This window comes from Schistocerca americana, chromosome X, assembly GCF_021461395.2.
Source record: "Schistocerca americana isolate TAMUIC-IGC-003095 chromosome X, iqSchAmer2.1, whole genome shotgun sequence".
Classification (NCBI taxonomy): Eukaryota; Metazoa; Arthropoda; class Insecta; order Orthoptera; family Acrididae; genus Schistocerca; species Schistocerca americana.
In genome coordinates, this window is record NC_060130.1 from 117942963 (window position 1) to 117958553 (window position 15591).

Sequence of the window (15591 nt, forward strand, 5' to 3'; positions counted from 1 at the left end):
CAGCTATCAGAAAAAGATTTTGAAAGGTCCCTAGTGGTTCCACCCTCTATGCTATGGCATTACAGCCACGTCACGCCGCGGCACATTCCAAAGGGGGCAGATTATGTTCAATGGGTTTGCAGCCTCACACTGTCCTTAGAGAAGGTTGAATTGCCAAGGATAGTCAGCAGTGTCTAAGGTTGTCAAAAACATTGTCCTGTTGCTCATTCACTGTGAACTGTTATTTTGAACTACAAAATGTGAAGGAATCAGCACCCCAAGGGCAGGGGTGGTTTCATTGATGCACTTTATGCCACCCACTGAGGCCTTTTCTGTGACTTCTGAGCAGTGGTGTGTCTGAAATGTTTTCTGTGGCCACCCATAATGAAACCATGTATTTAATTACTAGCCATGGTGGTTCTGACTTCTGTCACAGAGGCATGAAAGGAAGGGCTGAAATGTGGGTAAGGAGGAGTGTGGTGACCTTCCCATCACGTGACATGTTCAGTGTCATTGGGTACAATTGTGGTGAAATTTGGTGCCAATGTGACATCATTAACCTATCTTACACCTCACGTCAACTTCTGAGCTTTCTCCTCCTCCTCCTCCTCCTCCTCCTCCTCTGCGAGTCCTTGCTGTTTAAAGCATTGCCAAGCCCGAGGGCAACATCAAAGGGCACCAAGCCTTCGCACCATTACAGAGGAAGATTGTAGGCCTTTTGAGCAAATTTCAAACATCTGCCTTGTAATGAAAGATAGTTATTGGATTTCGAAAATGTGTTGCACAGTGTACATGGTGGCCAAATGAGTAGCCCATTTGATACGAAGGCTCTCATAAGCATCTCATCTGCTCGTTCCTGATGGGGGAGGGGGAAGGGGTGAGGGAGGATTTTAATGCATATAATGTTCTTTGGGCTTTCAACAACAGCTGCTCCAGGAGTGGTGCTCTTGGGGGTTTCTTGTACCAGAAAACACCTGTCTTCTGAACAGATGTTGAGCAGTGCATTTCATCCCAGCCACAGTCATTTGTCACCATGGACCTTTTCTTCTGTTTTATCTGCCACCACAGCTATTGCAGAGTGGGAAGTGGACACTGATCTGTACTCAAATGTCCACTTCCCTAACTGATTACATGGAAGAGACCCCTAAAGAAAGCTTCTGAAGTAGGTGCTCATTAGAACGATATGTATACCACATGCTCCATTAGTTAGGTTTGAACATAGAGACGACAATCGGGCTGTGTAAGTCATACTGAAAGTTTAATGCAGCACAATGCTGTGGCACCAGAGACCTTGAAGCACTCAAACAAACAGCCTGTTTCTTGGTGACACTACCCCTGCAGGTTCGGGGGTTAGAATAGGTCCAAGGTGTTCCTGCCTGTTGTAAGAGGCAACTAAAATGAGTCTCAAACGTTTCAGCCTTAATGTGATGGTCCCCTAAAGGGTTTGACCTCCATTTTTCAAAATTTTCTGATAGTGCATACCATTTGGGGTAGGACGCCCTACGTGATGCATCATAAATCCATCATGCCCTAAGATCTGGCACACTCACTATCGTCATGCAATCGGACTTGCACCGAACTTCCACCCGCTTCAGCCACAGTGTGTTCCAGGTAGCATGCTTTCCCTCCATTGTGTGCTTCCATCTTTGCGCTCACTATACGAATGGATATTCGACACCCAAAATCCAGCACAGTAGCCAGCCCATTGTGGTGGGGTCATCATGTACACCCTTGGTGGTAGCCCCCTGACAACACAGGGATCGCACTGCTGATGCCTGAGCTGCTAACTCCCCACGTATGCCGAGGGGTAGATGCCCATCTACCTGGGGCATCAGGACTCCCAGCAAAGGCCATCCTGCCAGGTGGTCTTCGGTGTGGCTGGGTGGTGCCCGTGGGGAGAGCCCCTGGTCGGAGTGGGTGGCATCATGGCGGATGACCCGCAGTGAAGTGTGGTACGTCATCTATTGCTTGTGGCCAGCCGCCAGCAGTCTGTGTTCAATGGCTCAATTTAATGCAAATACATATGACCCCAAATTGTTCTCCTCCCTAGCCACACCATTGGAGGAACGACAGGCTAAGAATGGCAGTGAGACTTATTCGCCACGGTATCTAGTATGTACGAGAGCTGATGGGGGATCCTTTGTGTCCATGAAGCCTCAGTTCTTTGTAGAGCATTTAGAGGACCAGTTTGGGGAGGTGGAGGGATTGTCCAAAAATGTGGACAGGGTCAGTCTTGATAAAAACAGCATCCTCTGTCCAGTCACGGGCACTACTCGCTTGTAAGAAACTGGGGGATGTTTCTATTACTATCACACCCCATAAATGCTTAAATATGATCCTGGGCATTATCTTCCACAGGGATCTTCTTTTACAGTCCGATGACGAGCTGCACGCCAACTTAGAGCAACGAGGTGCATCCAACGGAGTCCGAGGAATAATCAGGTTGCCACCAGTGCCTTCATCTTGGCCTTCGCAGGTGACACATTACCCGAGTAGGTGAAGGTGATGGTCTACCACTGTGATGTCAAGCCATACATCCCTCCCACGATGCGGTGCTTTAACTGTTGGAAGTTCGGCCTTATGTTTTCCTGCTGTGCTTCCAGCCTCATATGTTGAGATTGTGAGCTTCCATCCCATCCCAATACTCCATGTGCCCCACCTCCTATCTGTGTTAACTACGGAGAGCACCATCCCCCTTGCTTGCTAGACTGTAGGATTCTACAGAAGGAAAGGAAAATAATGGAATAGAAGTCCCTGGACCGACTGACCTATACTGAGGCTAAAAGAAAATTTGAAAGGCTCCATCCCATGTGCATGGCAACATCTTATGCCGCCACTGTCACTAGTGTTACAGCCCCATCCGTTGAACCAACTGCAGTCAGCTCTCAGAGCCATAAAACCACTCCTGCCCCCTTGATGGTGGGAGGGCACTTCCCTCTCTGGGAGCAGCACCTTCCCCCCCCCCCCCCCCCTCTTCCCTTCCCCAACCATCAGGGACATAGGGACATCAGTCCCCACTTCTAAGCCAGAGAAACGTAAGTCTTCTTTGGCTTCTCTCGCTAGAAAAGGGGACCCTTGAGTCACTCCCTTCCCAGGTTCCTACCAGTGGCAAAGCAGATACCCACCAGTGGCTGAAGAAACCATAGGTTGCTGGTCGTAGGGCTTCGCGGTCCTGTCAGTCCCAGAGACTGAATCAAAGAAGCCCTCCCAGCTAGAGCAACCCAAGGAACAGCGCGAGAAATCGAAACTGACAACCCCTAAGACCAAGGAAATTGTGGTGGCACCCGCACCACCGCTACCTACAAGCTCTGCGTCTGATGACTAGGTGGAGCTTCTAGTGTCACCTGAGGACCTAGCTCTTGCCGATGCCTCCGAAGCAATGTTCCTAGCCATTAGCCCTCTGCCGGTGGCAGCAGCTGACCCTGTGTATTCTGAATCAGTGCCTCTTCATACAGCTTTAGAGGCTGTTGCTGTGAGGATAAGGATGACCTTGGATATTACAGTCTGCAATGTCTACTTTCCTCCGGATGGAGAAGTACCTCTCAACAGAGTGGCTGATCTGATCTCCCAACTCCCCCACCATTCCTACTTTTGGGGGACTTAAATGTCCATAAGCCCTTGTGGGGTGGCTCCGTGATTACTGGCCGGGGTAGAGATGTCGAGAACCTTCTCTCTCAGCTAGACCTCTCCCTCTTAAATACAGGAGACCCCACACACTTCAGTGTGGTTCATGGCACTTATTTCGGCCATTGAACTATTGCTTTGCAGCCCAGGACTTTCACCATCTGTCTGCTGGAGGGTTCACGACGACTTGTGTGGTAGTGACCACTTTCCAATCTTCCTGTCACTACCCCAGTATCACACTTCTGGACGTCTGCCACGATGGGCCCTTAACAGGGCCGATTGGCTGGCTTTCACATCTGCTGTCACTGTTGACACTCCCGCACATGGCGCTATTAATGTGGTGGTCGAGCGAGTCACTGCGTCGATCGTATCAGCTGCAGAACAGGCAGTTCCTCTTTCTTCTGGGTGCCCTCGGTGTCAAACTGTGCCTTGGTCATTGCCGTAAATTGATGAGGCCATCAAAGAGCGAAGGTGGGCCCTCCAATGACATAAGGGGCATTCATCATTGGAGACTCTCATTCTTTTTAAGTGGCTCCGAGCCCATGCCTGCCACCTGATACAAAGACAGAAGCAAGAGTGTTGGGAAAGATATGTTTGCTCCATTGGTTCTTGTACCCCTGTCTCCCAGGTGTGGACTCGGATTCACCGCCTTTATGGTTACCTGACCCTGCTCGGATTTCAGTAAATGGGGTAGTGTGCACCTACTCCAGTGAAATCACTGAGCATTTTGCTCGGAGTTCTACATCTGCAAGGCCAACGGCCTTGTCGCAGTGCTAACACCGGTTCTCGGGCTGGGCTAGCACTTGGATGGGTGACTATCCAGTCTGCCAAGTGCTGTTGGCAAGCAGGATGCACTCAGCCCTTGTGAGGCAAACTGAGGAGCTACTTGATTGAGAAGTAGTGGCTCTGGTCTCGGAAACTGACGTACGGCCGGGAGAGCGGTGTACTGACCACATGGTCCTCCATATCCAGTGATGCCTATGAGCTGAGGATGACACAGAGGCCAGTCAGTACTGTTGGGCCTTCATGGCCTGTTCAGGAGTTTTTTTTTTCCCCACCTGCATCTGAACACTATCAACAGGATTTTTGTTCCTTGAAAGAGTGAGCAGAACAACAGCATTTGTCTTTTGTGTCATGCCGCCTTGAGCCATACAATGCTCCTGTTACTGAGTGGGAATTCCTCAGTGCCCATGCCCATTGCCCTGATACAGCTCCAGGTCCTGACCAAATTCACTCTCAAGTGGGAATTCCTCAGTGCCCATGCCCATTGCCCTGATACAGCTCCAGGTCCTGACCATATTCACTCTCAATTTCTCAAACATCTGTCTGTGGCCTCACTGAGTCAGATTCTCTCTCTCTCTCTCTCTCTCTCTCTCTCTCTCTCTCTCTCGAATCGCATCTGCGCTGTGGGATTGTTCCCGTCCCAGTGGCAAGATAGTATCATTGTCCCAGTGTTGAAACCTGGGAAGAACCCTGCTGCATTGGACAGCTTCTGCCACATTAGCCTCATTAACATTCTCTGCAAATTACTCGAATGAATGGTGAGCCAGAGGTTGTGTTGGCTCCTGGAGTCTCGGGGCATTCTGGCTCCATCCCAGGGTGGTTTTGCGCTGAGCCTCCATGTGCCTAGAGTCTACTGTCTGAACAGCTTTTTCCAGGCGCCAACATCTCGTAGCCATCTTTTTTGACTTACGGAGGGCCTATGACACGATCTGGCACCACCACATCCTTGACATGCTGCATGTGTGGGGCCTCCATAGCTCACTCCCGATTTTTCTGTGGAACTTTCTCACCCTCCGTACCTTCCGTGTTCAAGTTGGAGGCTCCTTTAGCTCCTCCCATATCCAAGAGAATGGTATCTCGCAGGGCTCTGTATTGAGCGTTCCACTACTTTTAGTCGCTATAAATGGCCTAGGAGTAGCTGTAGGGCAATCAGTATTGCCCTCCTTATATGCTGACGATTTCTGCCTTTACTTCAGTTCCTCAGCCATTGGTGTTGCTGAACGCCGACTACAGGGAGCCATTCGGACTGCGCAGCCATGGGCTCTTGCTCATGGGTTTCACTTCTCTGCCGACAAGACCTGTGTTTTGCACTTCTATCGTCGACGGACAGTCCATCCTGACCCTGCACTTTTTCTTGATGGCCATCCACTACGTGTAGTCAAAACGTATTGCTTTTTAGGACTGGTTTTCGACGTCCAGCTAACATCTCCCCTACATTCGTCAGCTTAAGTGAAAGTGCTGGCGGCATCTTAATGCCCTCCGCTGCCTGAGCAACACCACTTGGGGGGCCGATGGCTCTATGCTGCTGTGGCTCTACAAAGCCCTAGTTCAGTCATGACTTGACTTTGGGAGTGTAGCGTATGGTTCGTCAGCGCCTGCAGCATTGAAGTTGCTTAATCACCACTGTGGGGTTAGTCTAGTGACGGGCACTTTTCGAACGAGTCCAGTGGCCAGTCTACTAGTGGAGGCTGGAGTCCATTGCACATCAGGTGCCGCCAACTGCTCGCCAACTATGCAGTGCACGTCCATAGTTTGCCTCAGCATCCGAATTACCACCTTTTATTCGCAAACATGGTGGCTCATGTCCTGGAACGGCGACCTCAGTCAGGGATAACGATCGCTGTGTGTGTCTGCTCCCTATTGTCTGAATTCGAGTCCTGTCCTTTACAGCGTCTTGTGTGGGTCCATAAACATTCACCTCCGTGGTGTATGCCTCGACCGAAAATACGGCTGGACGTATTGTGTTTCCATAAGGACTCCGTTCCTCCTGAGGCATTCTGCAGTCACTTCCTATCGATTCTTGACACGTCCCAGAGTTCTGAAGTCATCTATACTGATGGCTCACTGGTTGATAGTCGCGTAGGCTTTGCCTATGCACACTCGGCACATATCAAACAGCTCTCTTTGCCGGATGGCTGCATTGTCTTCACTGCCTAGCTGGTGGCCATCTCTCGTGCCCTTGAAGATATTTGTTCCTGCCCCAGTGTGTCCTACCTGGTCTGCAGTGATTTGTTGAGTGGTTTACAGGCCATTGATCAGTACTACCCACGCCTTCCTCTGGTAGCAACTATCCAAGAGTTGGTTTATGCCCTTGAACGGTCTGGTCATTCAGTGGTCTTTGTATGGACCCCGAGGCATGTTGGAATTCTGGGAAATGAGCTCATTGACAGGCTGGCCAAACAGGCCACTCATAAGCCACTTCTGGAGATTGCTATACCCAAACCTGACCTCAGCTACTGTGCTGGATTTTGGGTGTCAAATATCCATTCGTATAGTGAGCGCAAAGATGGAAGCACACAATGGAGGGAAAGCATGCTACCTGGAACACACTGTGGCTGAAGCGGCTGGAAGCTCAGGATTTGGGATACTGAATGGCGCAACGTAATTACACTCAATAAACTCCGCTCTCAAGGAGAGCACACATGAGTGGAAGTCTTCTCTGTGGGCTTCTCGCAGGAACTCAGTGGTCCTCTGCCGCCTTCGCATTGGTCACACTTGGCTGACTCATGGCTATCTTCTCTGACATGAGGCCCCACCATGTTGTCGCTGCGGTTCCCGTTTCACAGTAGTCCAGATTTTGTTGGACTGTCCACATCTACATGTTCTGAGATGGAATTTTAATCTTTCTGACACACTTCCTTCAATTTTAGGAGACAATGCCTCCACGGCTAACTTGGTTTTACGTTTTCTACGTGATGCTGGTTTTTATTCTTCGGTTGAAGCTTTAGTTCCTGTCCTTTGTCTCCCTGTGCTTTCTAACCTAGTACTTTTAGGCAAGAGATTTTAATGTGTTGGAGAGTGGCTGGCTCATCCTTTTTTATCCTCGTGATTGGCCAGCCCAAGACATCGGCTCTGCTGTTTTAAGCTCCTCTGCCTGTTTCTTGTGTGTCTGTGCTTCTCTTGTCTTCTGTTGCCCCCAGTGTGTTCAGCTCCGTGTGATTTTTTTTTTTTTTTTTTTGTCCATCTTGAATTCCTGTGGTGTGTCCTGTTGGTTTTCTGTTTTTTCCCATGGACTTGGTTCAATGGAACAAGAGACCAATGACCATGCAGTTTGGTCCCTTTAAAAATCAAACCAACCAACCAATCTTGGGTGAAATGATGAATACTGCATTGCCATCACAGCCTGGAAAACTGCAGGAGACATCCTGGATGCTTCCAGAGTCATGGTGGCAAAAGCACTGTAAATAATGAATGAGAGAAAAAACAAAACAAAAAAATCACATTTCACCCACTTCCCCTCAGGGGGCTCAAGACTCTTTTGTGAATATGTGCATGGTGAGCACAATCCACAGAGATGACAGTATGCCCACAGAGGTTTTGTGTGTTGAGTGAAGAATATCATTAATACAGCTATGTATGTAGTACCACTGAATGAAGGGAAACAATATTCATGGTGTGTTTTTGTTGATATTGTTTAATTTGGTTTGGTTTGATGTGGACGTTATCTGGCAAGAGCTTATGTAATTGCTGAGAAGTAATGTGGTAATGTATGAACACTGTGAACATGTTTCTGTCTCAAATAATGTAAATAGGAGGTACTAAGTCTATGTTAATGTGCCAACTAGTGCACTTTTAGATAGCAGAGGGGGAAAAGTACTCAGCTTTGACATTTTAATTATTATAAGTCATGTGACTGTGATTTTTATTAAATATACCTATCTGATTCTGTTTTTAGTTGGACAAAATGAAACAATGTCTTTAAATGAATAAAAGTCCATGGTCCAAGAAAAGCGATTTGAAGACAGGTCTTCTGAGGCTTACACACCTGAGAATGTCTGAATGTATTTTCAGACATGACAGGCAAATCATACAGTGGCTTTCCAAATCTTTGTAGGCTGGCACAGAAGATTTTAGCCATTCCTGCTGCTAGTTTATTTTGAGTGGTCACTTCAGGAACTTGCATAAAATGTAAGGTCTATTAGACCTCTCAGCGATACTCACTCCTGATCAAATACCAAACTTCATGATGAATACAGGAATTAGTGACCACAGGGCTATTGTAGTAAGATTAAATATTGTAACATCCAAATCTACCAAAAATAAGTGCAAAATACATGTCTTTAAAAATTAGATAAACATTTTTTCATGCCAACCTAAGATCGACAATTGTTCCAGGTCTTATCCTTCAAGATAGTCATTGTACTGATGCTTCGGTTCTTGCTATACACCTTGCAGTACAGTTCGTGACAACATTGGCATCCTCTTCTTACGTGACTACCTATTTTTTTGCAGGAACATAACGTTTCACTCAACACAAAGCCAAATTATATAATGAACCTTTCACTGACTAGGAACTGCTTAAGGGCTTATGGGTCTTGCCCCATCTCACGATATGGCTCCAGGCCCTGATTCAGTTCATAACCATATGTTCCAAAACCTAAAAATCTAAATGTTACTCAAAGGCTACATCTACTCAGGGTCTTCAGTTTTATTTGGCTCAAAGGTGTCTGCATCGATCGCAGCGACAGTTTGCTGAAGCGGACGAATACCATCCCGAGAGTTGAAACCCCAAGTACGTGATAAATGCCTGAAAAAATTTTGATTTCTGATGATTACACTTCAGACTAGCAGTCTGTAAGACATGAAAAAGTGTGCGGAGATTTTGAAGATGTTCGTCAGTGGTGGAGCCAGTGACAACAATGTCATCCTGGTAATTTATACACCCAGGGACAGTGAGCAATAATTGTTCCAAAAATCGCTGAAAGAGAGCAGGGGTGCTGGCAACCCCGAATGGCAATCATTGGTATTGATAGAGGCCGAAAGGCGTGTTAAGGACCAGAAACTCCCGGGAAGCAGCATCGAGAGGAAGTTGATGATAAGCTTCTGACAGGTCAAGTTTAGAAAAATACTGGATTCCAGCAAGTTTAGTGAACAATTCTTCAGGTCGAGGCATAGGGTAAGTGTCGATAAGGCATTGAGCATTTACAGTGGCTTTGAAATCGCCACAGAGATGAATATCACCATTTGGCTTAGCAACGACAACGACAGGAGAGGACCACTCACTGGAAGTGACAGGAAGCAAGACCCCTAAAGCAGTGAGATGATCCAGCTCCCGTTTGACCTGATCACGAAGGGTCACAGGAATGGGCTGAGCCTGAAAAAACTTAGGCCGAGCAGTGGGTTTGAGCGTGATATGAGCTTCAAAGTCGTTTGCACGGCCTAACCCAGGAGACAAAAGGGATGAAAATGTCGTCGACAAGGAATCCAGTTGAGCATAAGGAATAGCATCAGAGACATTATTGACAGTCATCTATGGAGAACCCAAAAACGCAAAAGGCATCGAAACCAAAAAGATTCTCTGCATTACTATGGTCGACCACAAATACGGGAACAGTGCGAATGACAGATTTGTAAGATACCTCAGCATCAAATTGTCCCAAGAGAGAAATTTTCTGTTTATTGTAAGTCCGTAATTGCCTAGTGACAGGTGACAGGATTGGAGAACCCAACTGAAGATACGTCTGAGAATTGATGATAGTGGCAGCAGAACCAGTATCCACCTGCATGTGAACATCTCGACCAAGTATTTGGACAGTGAGGAACAACTTCCCTGAAAGGGAAGAAGTACAATTGACAGACAACACAGAATCAGAATCAGCATCATGTTCATGAACATCATGTATGCGGTCGAATTTGCAAACCGATGACACATGACCCTTTTTTTTTTTGCATTTGTGACACACGGCCCAACGTTGTGGACAATCTTCTTGTGAATGTTTCGTAAAAGACCGCGGACATGAAGGAAGTTGCCGTGGGTTTTGCTGCAGTTTCTTAGAGGTTTGTTTATGGTTAGGCCGAGGCTGTGCTTGGGAGCATACTGTGGCCATGTCGGCCGGTGGGGACACGCCACACGCTTCAACATCGCACAGAGGTTGTATTTCCCTGGCATCGCCCTATGCTTCTATTTGCGCTCCAGCGGCACGAGAAATTTCAAAAGACTGAGCGATGGATAGGACTTCATCTAGAGTCGGTTTTGCCAACTAAAGGGCATGTTGCCTAACTTCTTTGTCGGGTGCCGATCGGATAATAGCATCCCGTACCATGGAATTGGCATAGGATTCTTTGTGAACTTCAGTAACAAATTGACACTTTCTACTGAGGCCGTGAAGTTCAGCAGCCCAAGCATGATAGCATTGATTCGGTTGTTTTTGACAACAATAAAAGGCAACACGAGAGGCTACCACATGCGTTTGCTTTTGAAAATAGACGGACAGAAGTGAGCACATTTCAGCAAAGGACAAAGATGCAGGATCTTTCAAAGGAGCCAATTTCGACAACAACCAATACATTTGGGGTGAAATCCATGAAAGGAACAGAAACTTACATGTTTGTTCGTCTGCGACATGAAATGCCAAGAAGTGCTGTCGAAGAAGTTTTTCGTAATCAGACCAGTCTTCCGCCATCTCGTCATAAGGAGGAAAAGTAGGTAGAGACGACGACGAGAGACGCCCCACATTTGATGCCACGACAAAATCACGAATTGCATTTGTGAGAAGCGTTTGCTGTTCTATGAGACCTTGCAATAGCTGCTCTAAAGTAGCCATGGAAACATGTGGGTCAACGATGGAAAAGAAAAATCCCATCCTCGTCGCCAATTGTTATAACTTCAAGTTGAACAAATATATTTCAAGGAAGACGCAATACATGAAAGTCACAGATCAAGTAAACAGAGTATGACGTGTGTACACTTTAACAGTCAAATCATAACTGAGTCCGAGGCTAGCGGCCGCTGGCTAGCTGGTCACTTAGGTGGCGCTGCTGCTGCTTGGCTGGCAGACAGCGCCGCATGTAGAGGACGCGCGTAACTGTGCAGCGACACTTTGAAAGATCGGCGAGTCACAACACCTGAGGCACTCCAAATGATACCCTTGTCTCTGACGAGCATATGCTGATGAGAACACACTGGCTTCTGTTACTTAAGATGTCTTCGAGCCACTCAGTTGTCTGGGAACCTATTCCATATGCTGTTACCTTCATTAAGTCTGAAGTAGGATATCATATCGAATGCTTTTTGGAATCTAGGAAAATGGAACCTGCCTGTTACTCTTCATCCATAGTTCGCAGAGTATCGTGATTGTCAGTTTTTATAACAACAAAATATGTGTAAATTTTCTTTTTTTATAATATTACTCCACTTTTAATATTAGATTCAGAATGGTGGAGGGAATGCTGTGAAATGCGCCCAAGTTGAGACTGTATAGAGTTTGGCTGCATGGACATAAGTGTGTGGTGTGGTGCATCGTTACTCCATAGGTCGACCCAAAGGGGCTTCTACTCATTCTCTCCCAAATGTTAACATTGTCACACATTATGAAAAAATTGCTCCTATATTTCCATGGTATACCATTACAGTAATGTTATTAGTAAGAAGGGACTTCTTTGCTCAGTTCACAAAAAATCCATGTATTTATATTCATCAGGGCATTGATAACAATGCTGTTGATTGTCCTGAATCAAACATTACCACCACCTCCTCTCCATCTCCCCCAACCTACTTGGACAGGGAAAGAAACTGTATATGTCCTTTTGAAAGGAGCTGTTCTGGAATTCACCTTTACTGATTTTAGGAAACTGTGTAAAATACAAGCCTGGATAACAAAATAGGAATTAGAGCCTGGGTCCCCCAAAATGAGTAAAGTGCCTTAATCCTGTTGCCATCTTGCTTGATGTGTTTTATCCAGTGGCTTCATTTATTTGCTAACTTATTGTGGATTTTTGTACTGAATATTCCTTATTAGTTTTGTGTGGCCTTTGTAATGTAATTAGATCTATCATGCTCACCCAGGCACAGTTCAAATATAAGCACCTTTTTGGTTAACTTTTTCAGGATGAAAAAGCAAGTCATGCAGACTCAGTAAAGAATCCAGTGATGATGGCTTTACCAAGACTGAGGAACTGGTTTCCAAATTTGGTCATAGCTTGTGATGTAAGTACCTTGAAGTTATTTGTTGAGTTCCTCATTGAAAGTGCAATGCATCACACAACAGTTGTGTGTGATGCAACAGTTGAAATACAACAACTTCTATGTTTCAGTGGTGTTCTCTTTTAATAGGTCTGTCTTTGTTCATATACTAGTCATGGACATTGTGGGCTCATGAAGGATGGTGTCCTTGATAATGAAGCAAGTATTGCAAGAATTGCAGAAGTTGCAGTATCATACGCGAATGCTGGTAAGTGAACTGTTTAACCAGACAATCTGTAAGTATGATATTTAGGTGTTTCTTCCAGAAAGTATGTGAAAAGCTTTTCACAGTTTAAGTAATTTGTTGGTTGTTGTGCTACTTTGGAGTCTGCTAAGTTTTTCCCCCTGCTTTTCCACCCACATAATGGCGTAGGCCTAATTAAGAAATTTATATACAGCAGACCCATCTCGTGTGCACGAAACCAAGAGGTAGTATTTAATTTGAGTAGCTTTATAAGCTTTTATGTACATTTTGGTAAGTGATATTGTCATTTTATATGAAGATGTACAGTTACATTCAATGGAGCAAAGGTACTATACAGTAGCATGTGTATAGGGCCAGTTCAAGAATATTTTTTCACACAAAATGGTTGCGAAAACACACTTGACCTCTTAGCCACAAACAATCCAGAGCTAATAGAGAGCATCATGACTGATATAGGGATTAGTGATCACAAGGTCGTTGTAGCTAGGCTCAATACCGTTTCTTCCAAATCCGCCAGAAACAAACGCAAAATAATTTTATTTAAAAAAGCGGATAAAGTGTCACTAGAAGCCTTCCTAAGGGACAATCTCCATTCCTTCCGAACTGACTATGCAAATGTAGACGAGATGTGGCTCAAATTCAAAGATATAGTAGCAACAGCAATTGAGAGATTCATACCTCATAAATTGGTAAGAGATGGAACTGATACCCCATGGTACACAAAACAGGTCCGAACGCTGTTGCAGAGGCAACAGAAAAAGCATGCAAAGTTCAGAATGCGAAATCCCGAAGATTGGCTAAAATTTACAGACGCGCGAAATTTGGCACGGACTTCAATGCGAGATGCCTTTAGTAGGTTCCAAAACGAAACATTGTCTCGAAATTTGGTAGAAAATCCAAATAAATTCTGGTCGTAGGTAAAGTACACAAGCGGCAAGACGCAGTCAATACCTTCGCTGCGCAGTGCCGATGGTACTGTTACCGACGACTGTGCCGCTAATGCGGAGTTATTGAACGCAGTTTTTCGAAATTCCTTCACCAGGGAAGACGAATGGAATATTCCAGAATTTGAAACATGAACAGCTGCTAGCATGAGTTTCTTAGAAGTAGATACCTTAGGGGTTGTGAAGCAACTCAAATCGCTTGATACGGGCAAGTCTGTCTTCAGGTCCAGATTGTATACAGATTAGGTTCCTTTCAGATTACACTGATACAATAGTGTTATAACCTTTAATCACTAATAAATTGCGTGGATACACCAAAGTAGAAACAATAGCGGGTTACATGCTACTAACTCCGTATCTGTCATCCGACTGCCGTGCCGTGACATGCGGCTGGTGCCGTTCATAGCCAGGTGGCGCTCCTGCGCTCGGCTGAGCTGCGGAGCGCCTCTATTGCCATGTTTGCGTACTGACGTGGCGGCACTTTTAAATCTCGTGGCACTGTCACAACAAATTGCTCCCTACTTAGCAATCATATACAACCGCTCGCTCACCGATAGATCTGTACCTACAGATTGGAAAATTTCGCAGGTCACACCAGTGTTTAAGAAGGGTAGTAGGAGTAATCCATCGAACTACAGACCTATATCATTGATGTCGGTTTGCAGTAGGGTTTTGGAGCATATACTGTATTCAAACATTATGAATCACCTCGAAGGGAACGATCTATTGATACGTAATCAGCATGGTTTCAGAAAACATCGTCCTTGTGCAACGCAGCTAGCTCTTTATTCGCACAAAGTAATGGCCGCTATCGACAGGGGATCTCAAGTTTATTCTGTATTTCTAGATTTCCGGAAAGCTTTTGACACCGTTCCTCACAAGCGACTTCTAATAAAGCTGCGGGCCTATGGGGTTTCGTCTCAGTTGTGCGACTGGATTCGTGATTTCCTGTCAGGAAGGTCGCAGTTCCTAGTAATAGACGGCAAATCATCGAGAAAAACTGAAGTGATATCAGGTGTTCCCCAGGGAAACGTCCTGGGACCTCTGCTGTTCCTGATCTATATAAATGACCTGGGTGACAATCTGAGCAGTTCTTAACGTTGTTCGCAGATGATGCTGTAATTTACCATCTAGTAAGGTCATCTGAAGACCAGTATCAGTTGCAAAGCGATTTAGAAAAGATTGCTGTATGGTGTGGCAGGTGGCAGTTGACGCTAAATAACGAAAAGTGTGAGGTGATCCACATGAGTTCCAAAAGAAATCCGTTGGAATTTGATTACTCGATAAATAGTACAATTCTCAAGGCTGTCAATTCAACTAAGTACCTGGGTGTAAAAATTACAAACAACTTCAGTTGGAAAGACCACACAGATAATATTGTGGGGAAGGCGAGCCAAAGGTTGCGTTTCATTGGCAGGACACTTAGAAGATGCAACAAGTCCACTAAAAAGACAGCTTACACTACACTTGTTCGTCCTCTGTTAGAATATTGCTGCGCGGTGTGGGATCCTTACCAGGTGGGATTGACGGAGGACATCAAAAGGGTGGAAAAAAGGGCAGCTCGTTTTGTTTTATCACGTAATAGGGGAGAGAGTGTGGCAGATATGATACGCGAGTTGGGATGGAAGTCATTAAAGCAAAGGCATTTTTCGTCGCGGCGAGATCTATTTATGAAATTTCAGTCACCAACTTTCTCTTCCGAATGTGAAAATATTTTGTTGAGCCCAACCTACATAGGTAGGAATGATCATCAAAATAAAATAAGAGAAATCAGAGCTTGAACAGAAAGGTTTAGGTGTTCGTTTTTCCCGCCCGCTGTTCGGGAGTGGAATGGTAGGGAGATAGTATGATTGTGGTTCAATGAACCCTCTGCC

At 45.7% G+C, this 15591-nt stretch overlaps 1 protein-coding gene across 1 annotated transcript in view; it reads left to right on the forward strand.

The window, feature by feature from the left end:
* The window catches only part of LOC124556816 (delta-aminolevulinic acid dehydratase), a 60023-nt gene that overhangs the window by 26582 nt on the left and 17850 nt on the right, over nucleotides 1–15591 (forward strand). The window contains exons 3-4 of the mRNA XM_047130832.1: nucleotides 12434–12532; nucleotides 12659–12776. Of these exons, the coding sequence (XP_046986788.1) occupies nucleotides 12434–12532; nucleotides 12659–12776 (217 nt within the window). The remainder of the gene's footprint in view (nucleotides 1–12433; nucleotides 12533–12658; nucleotides 12777–15591) is intronic.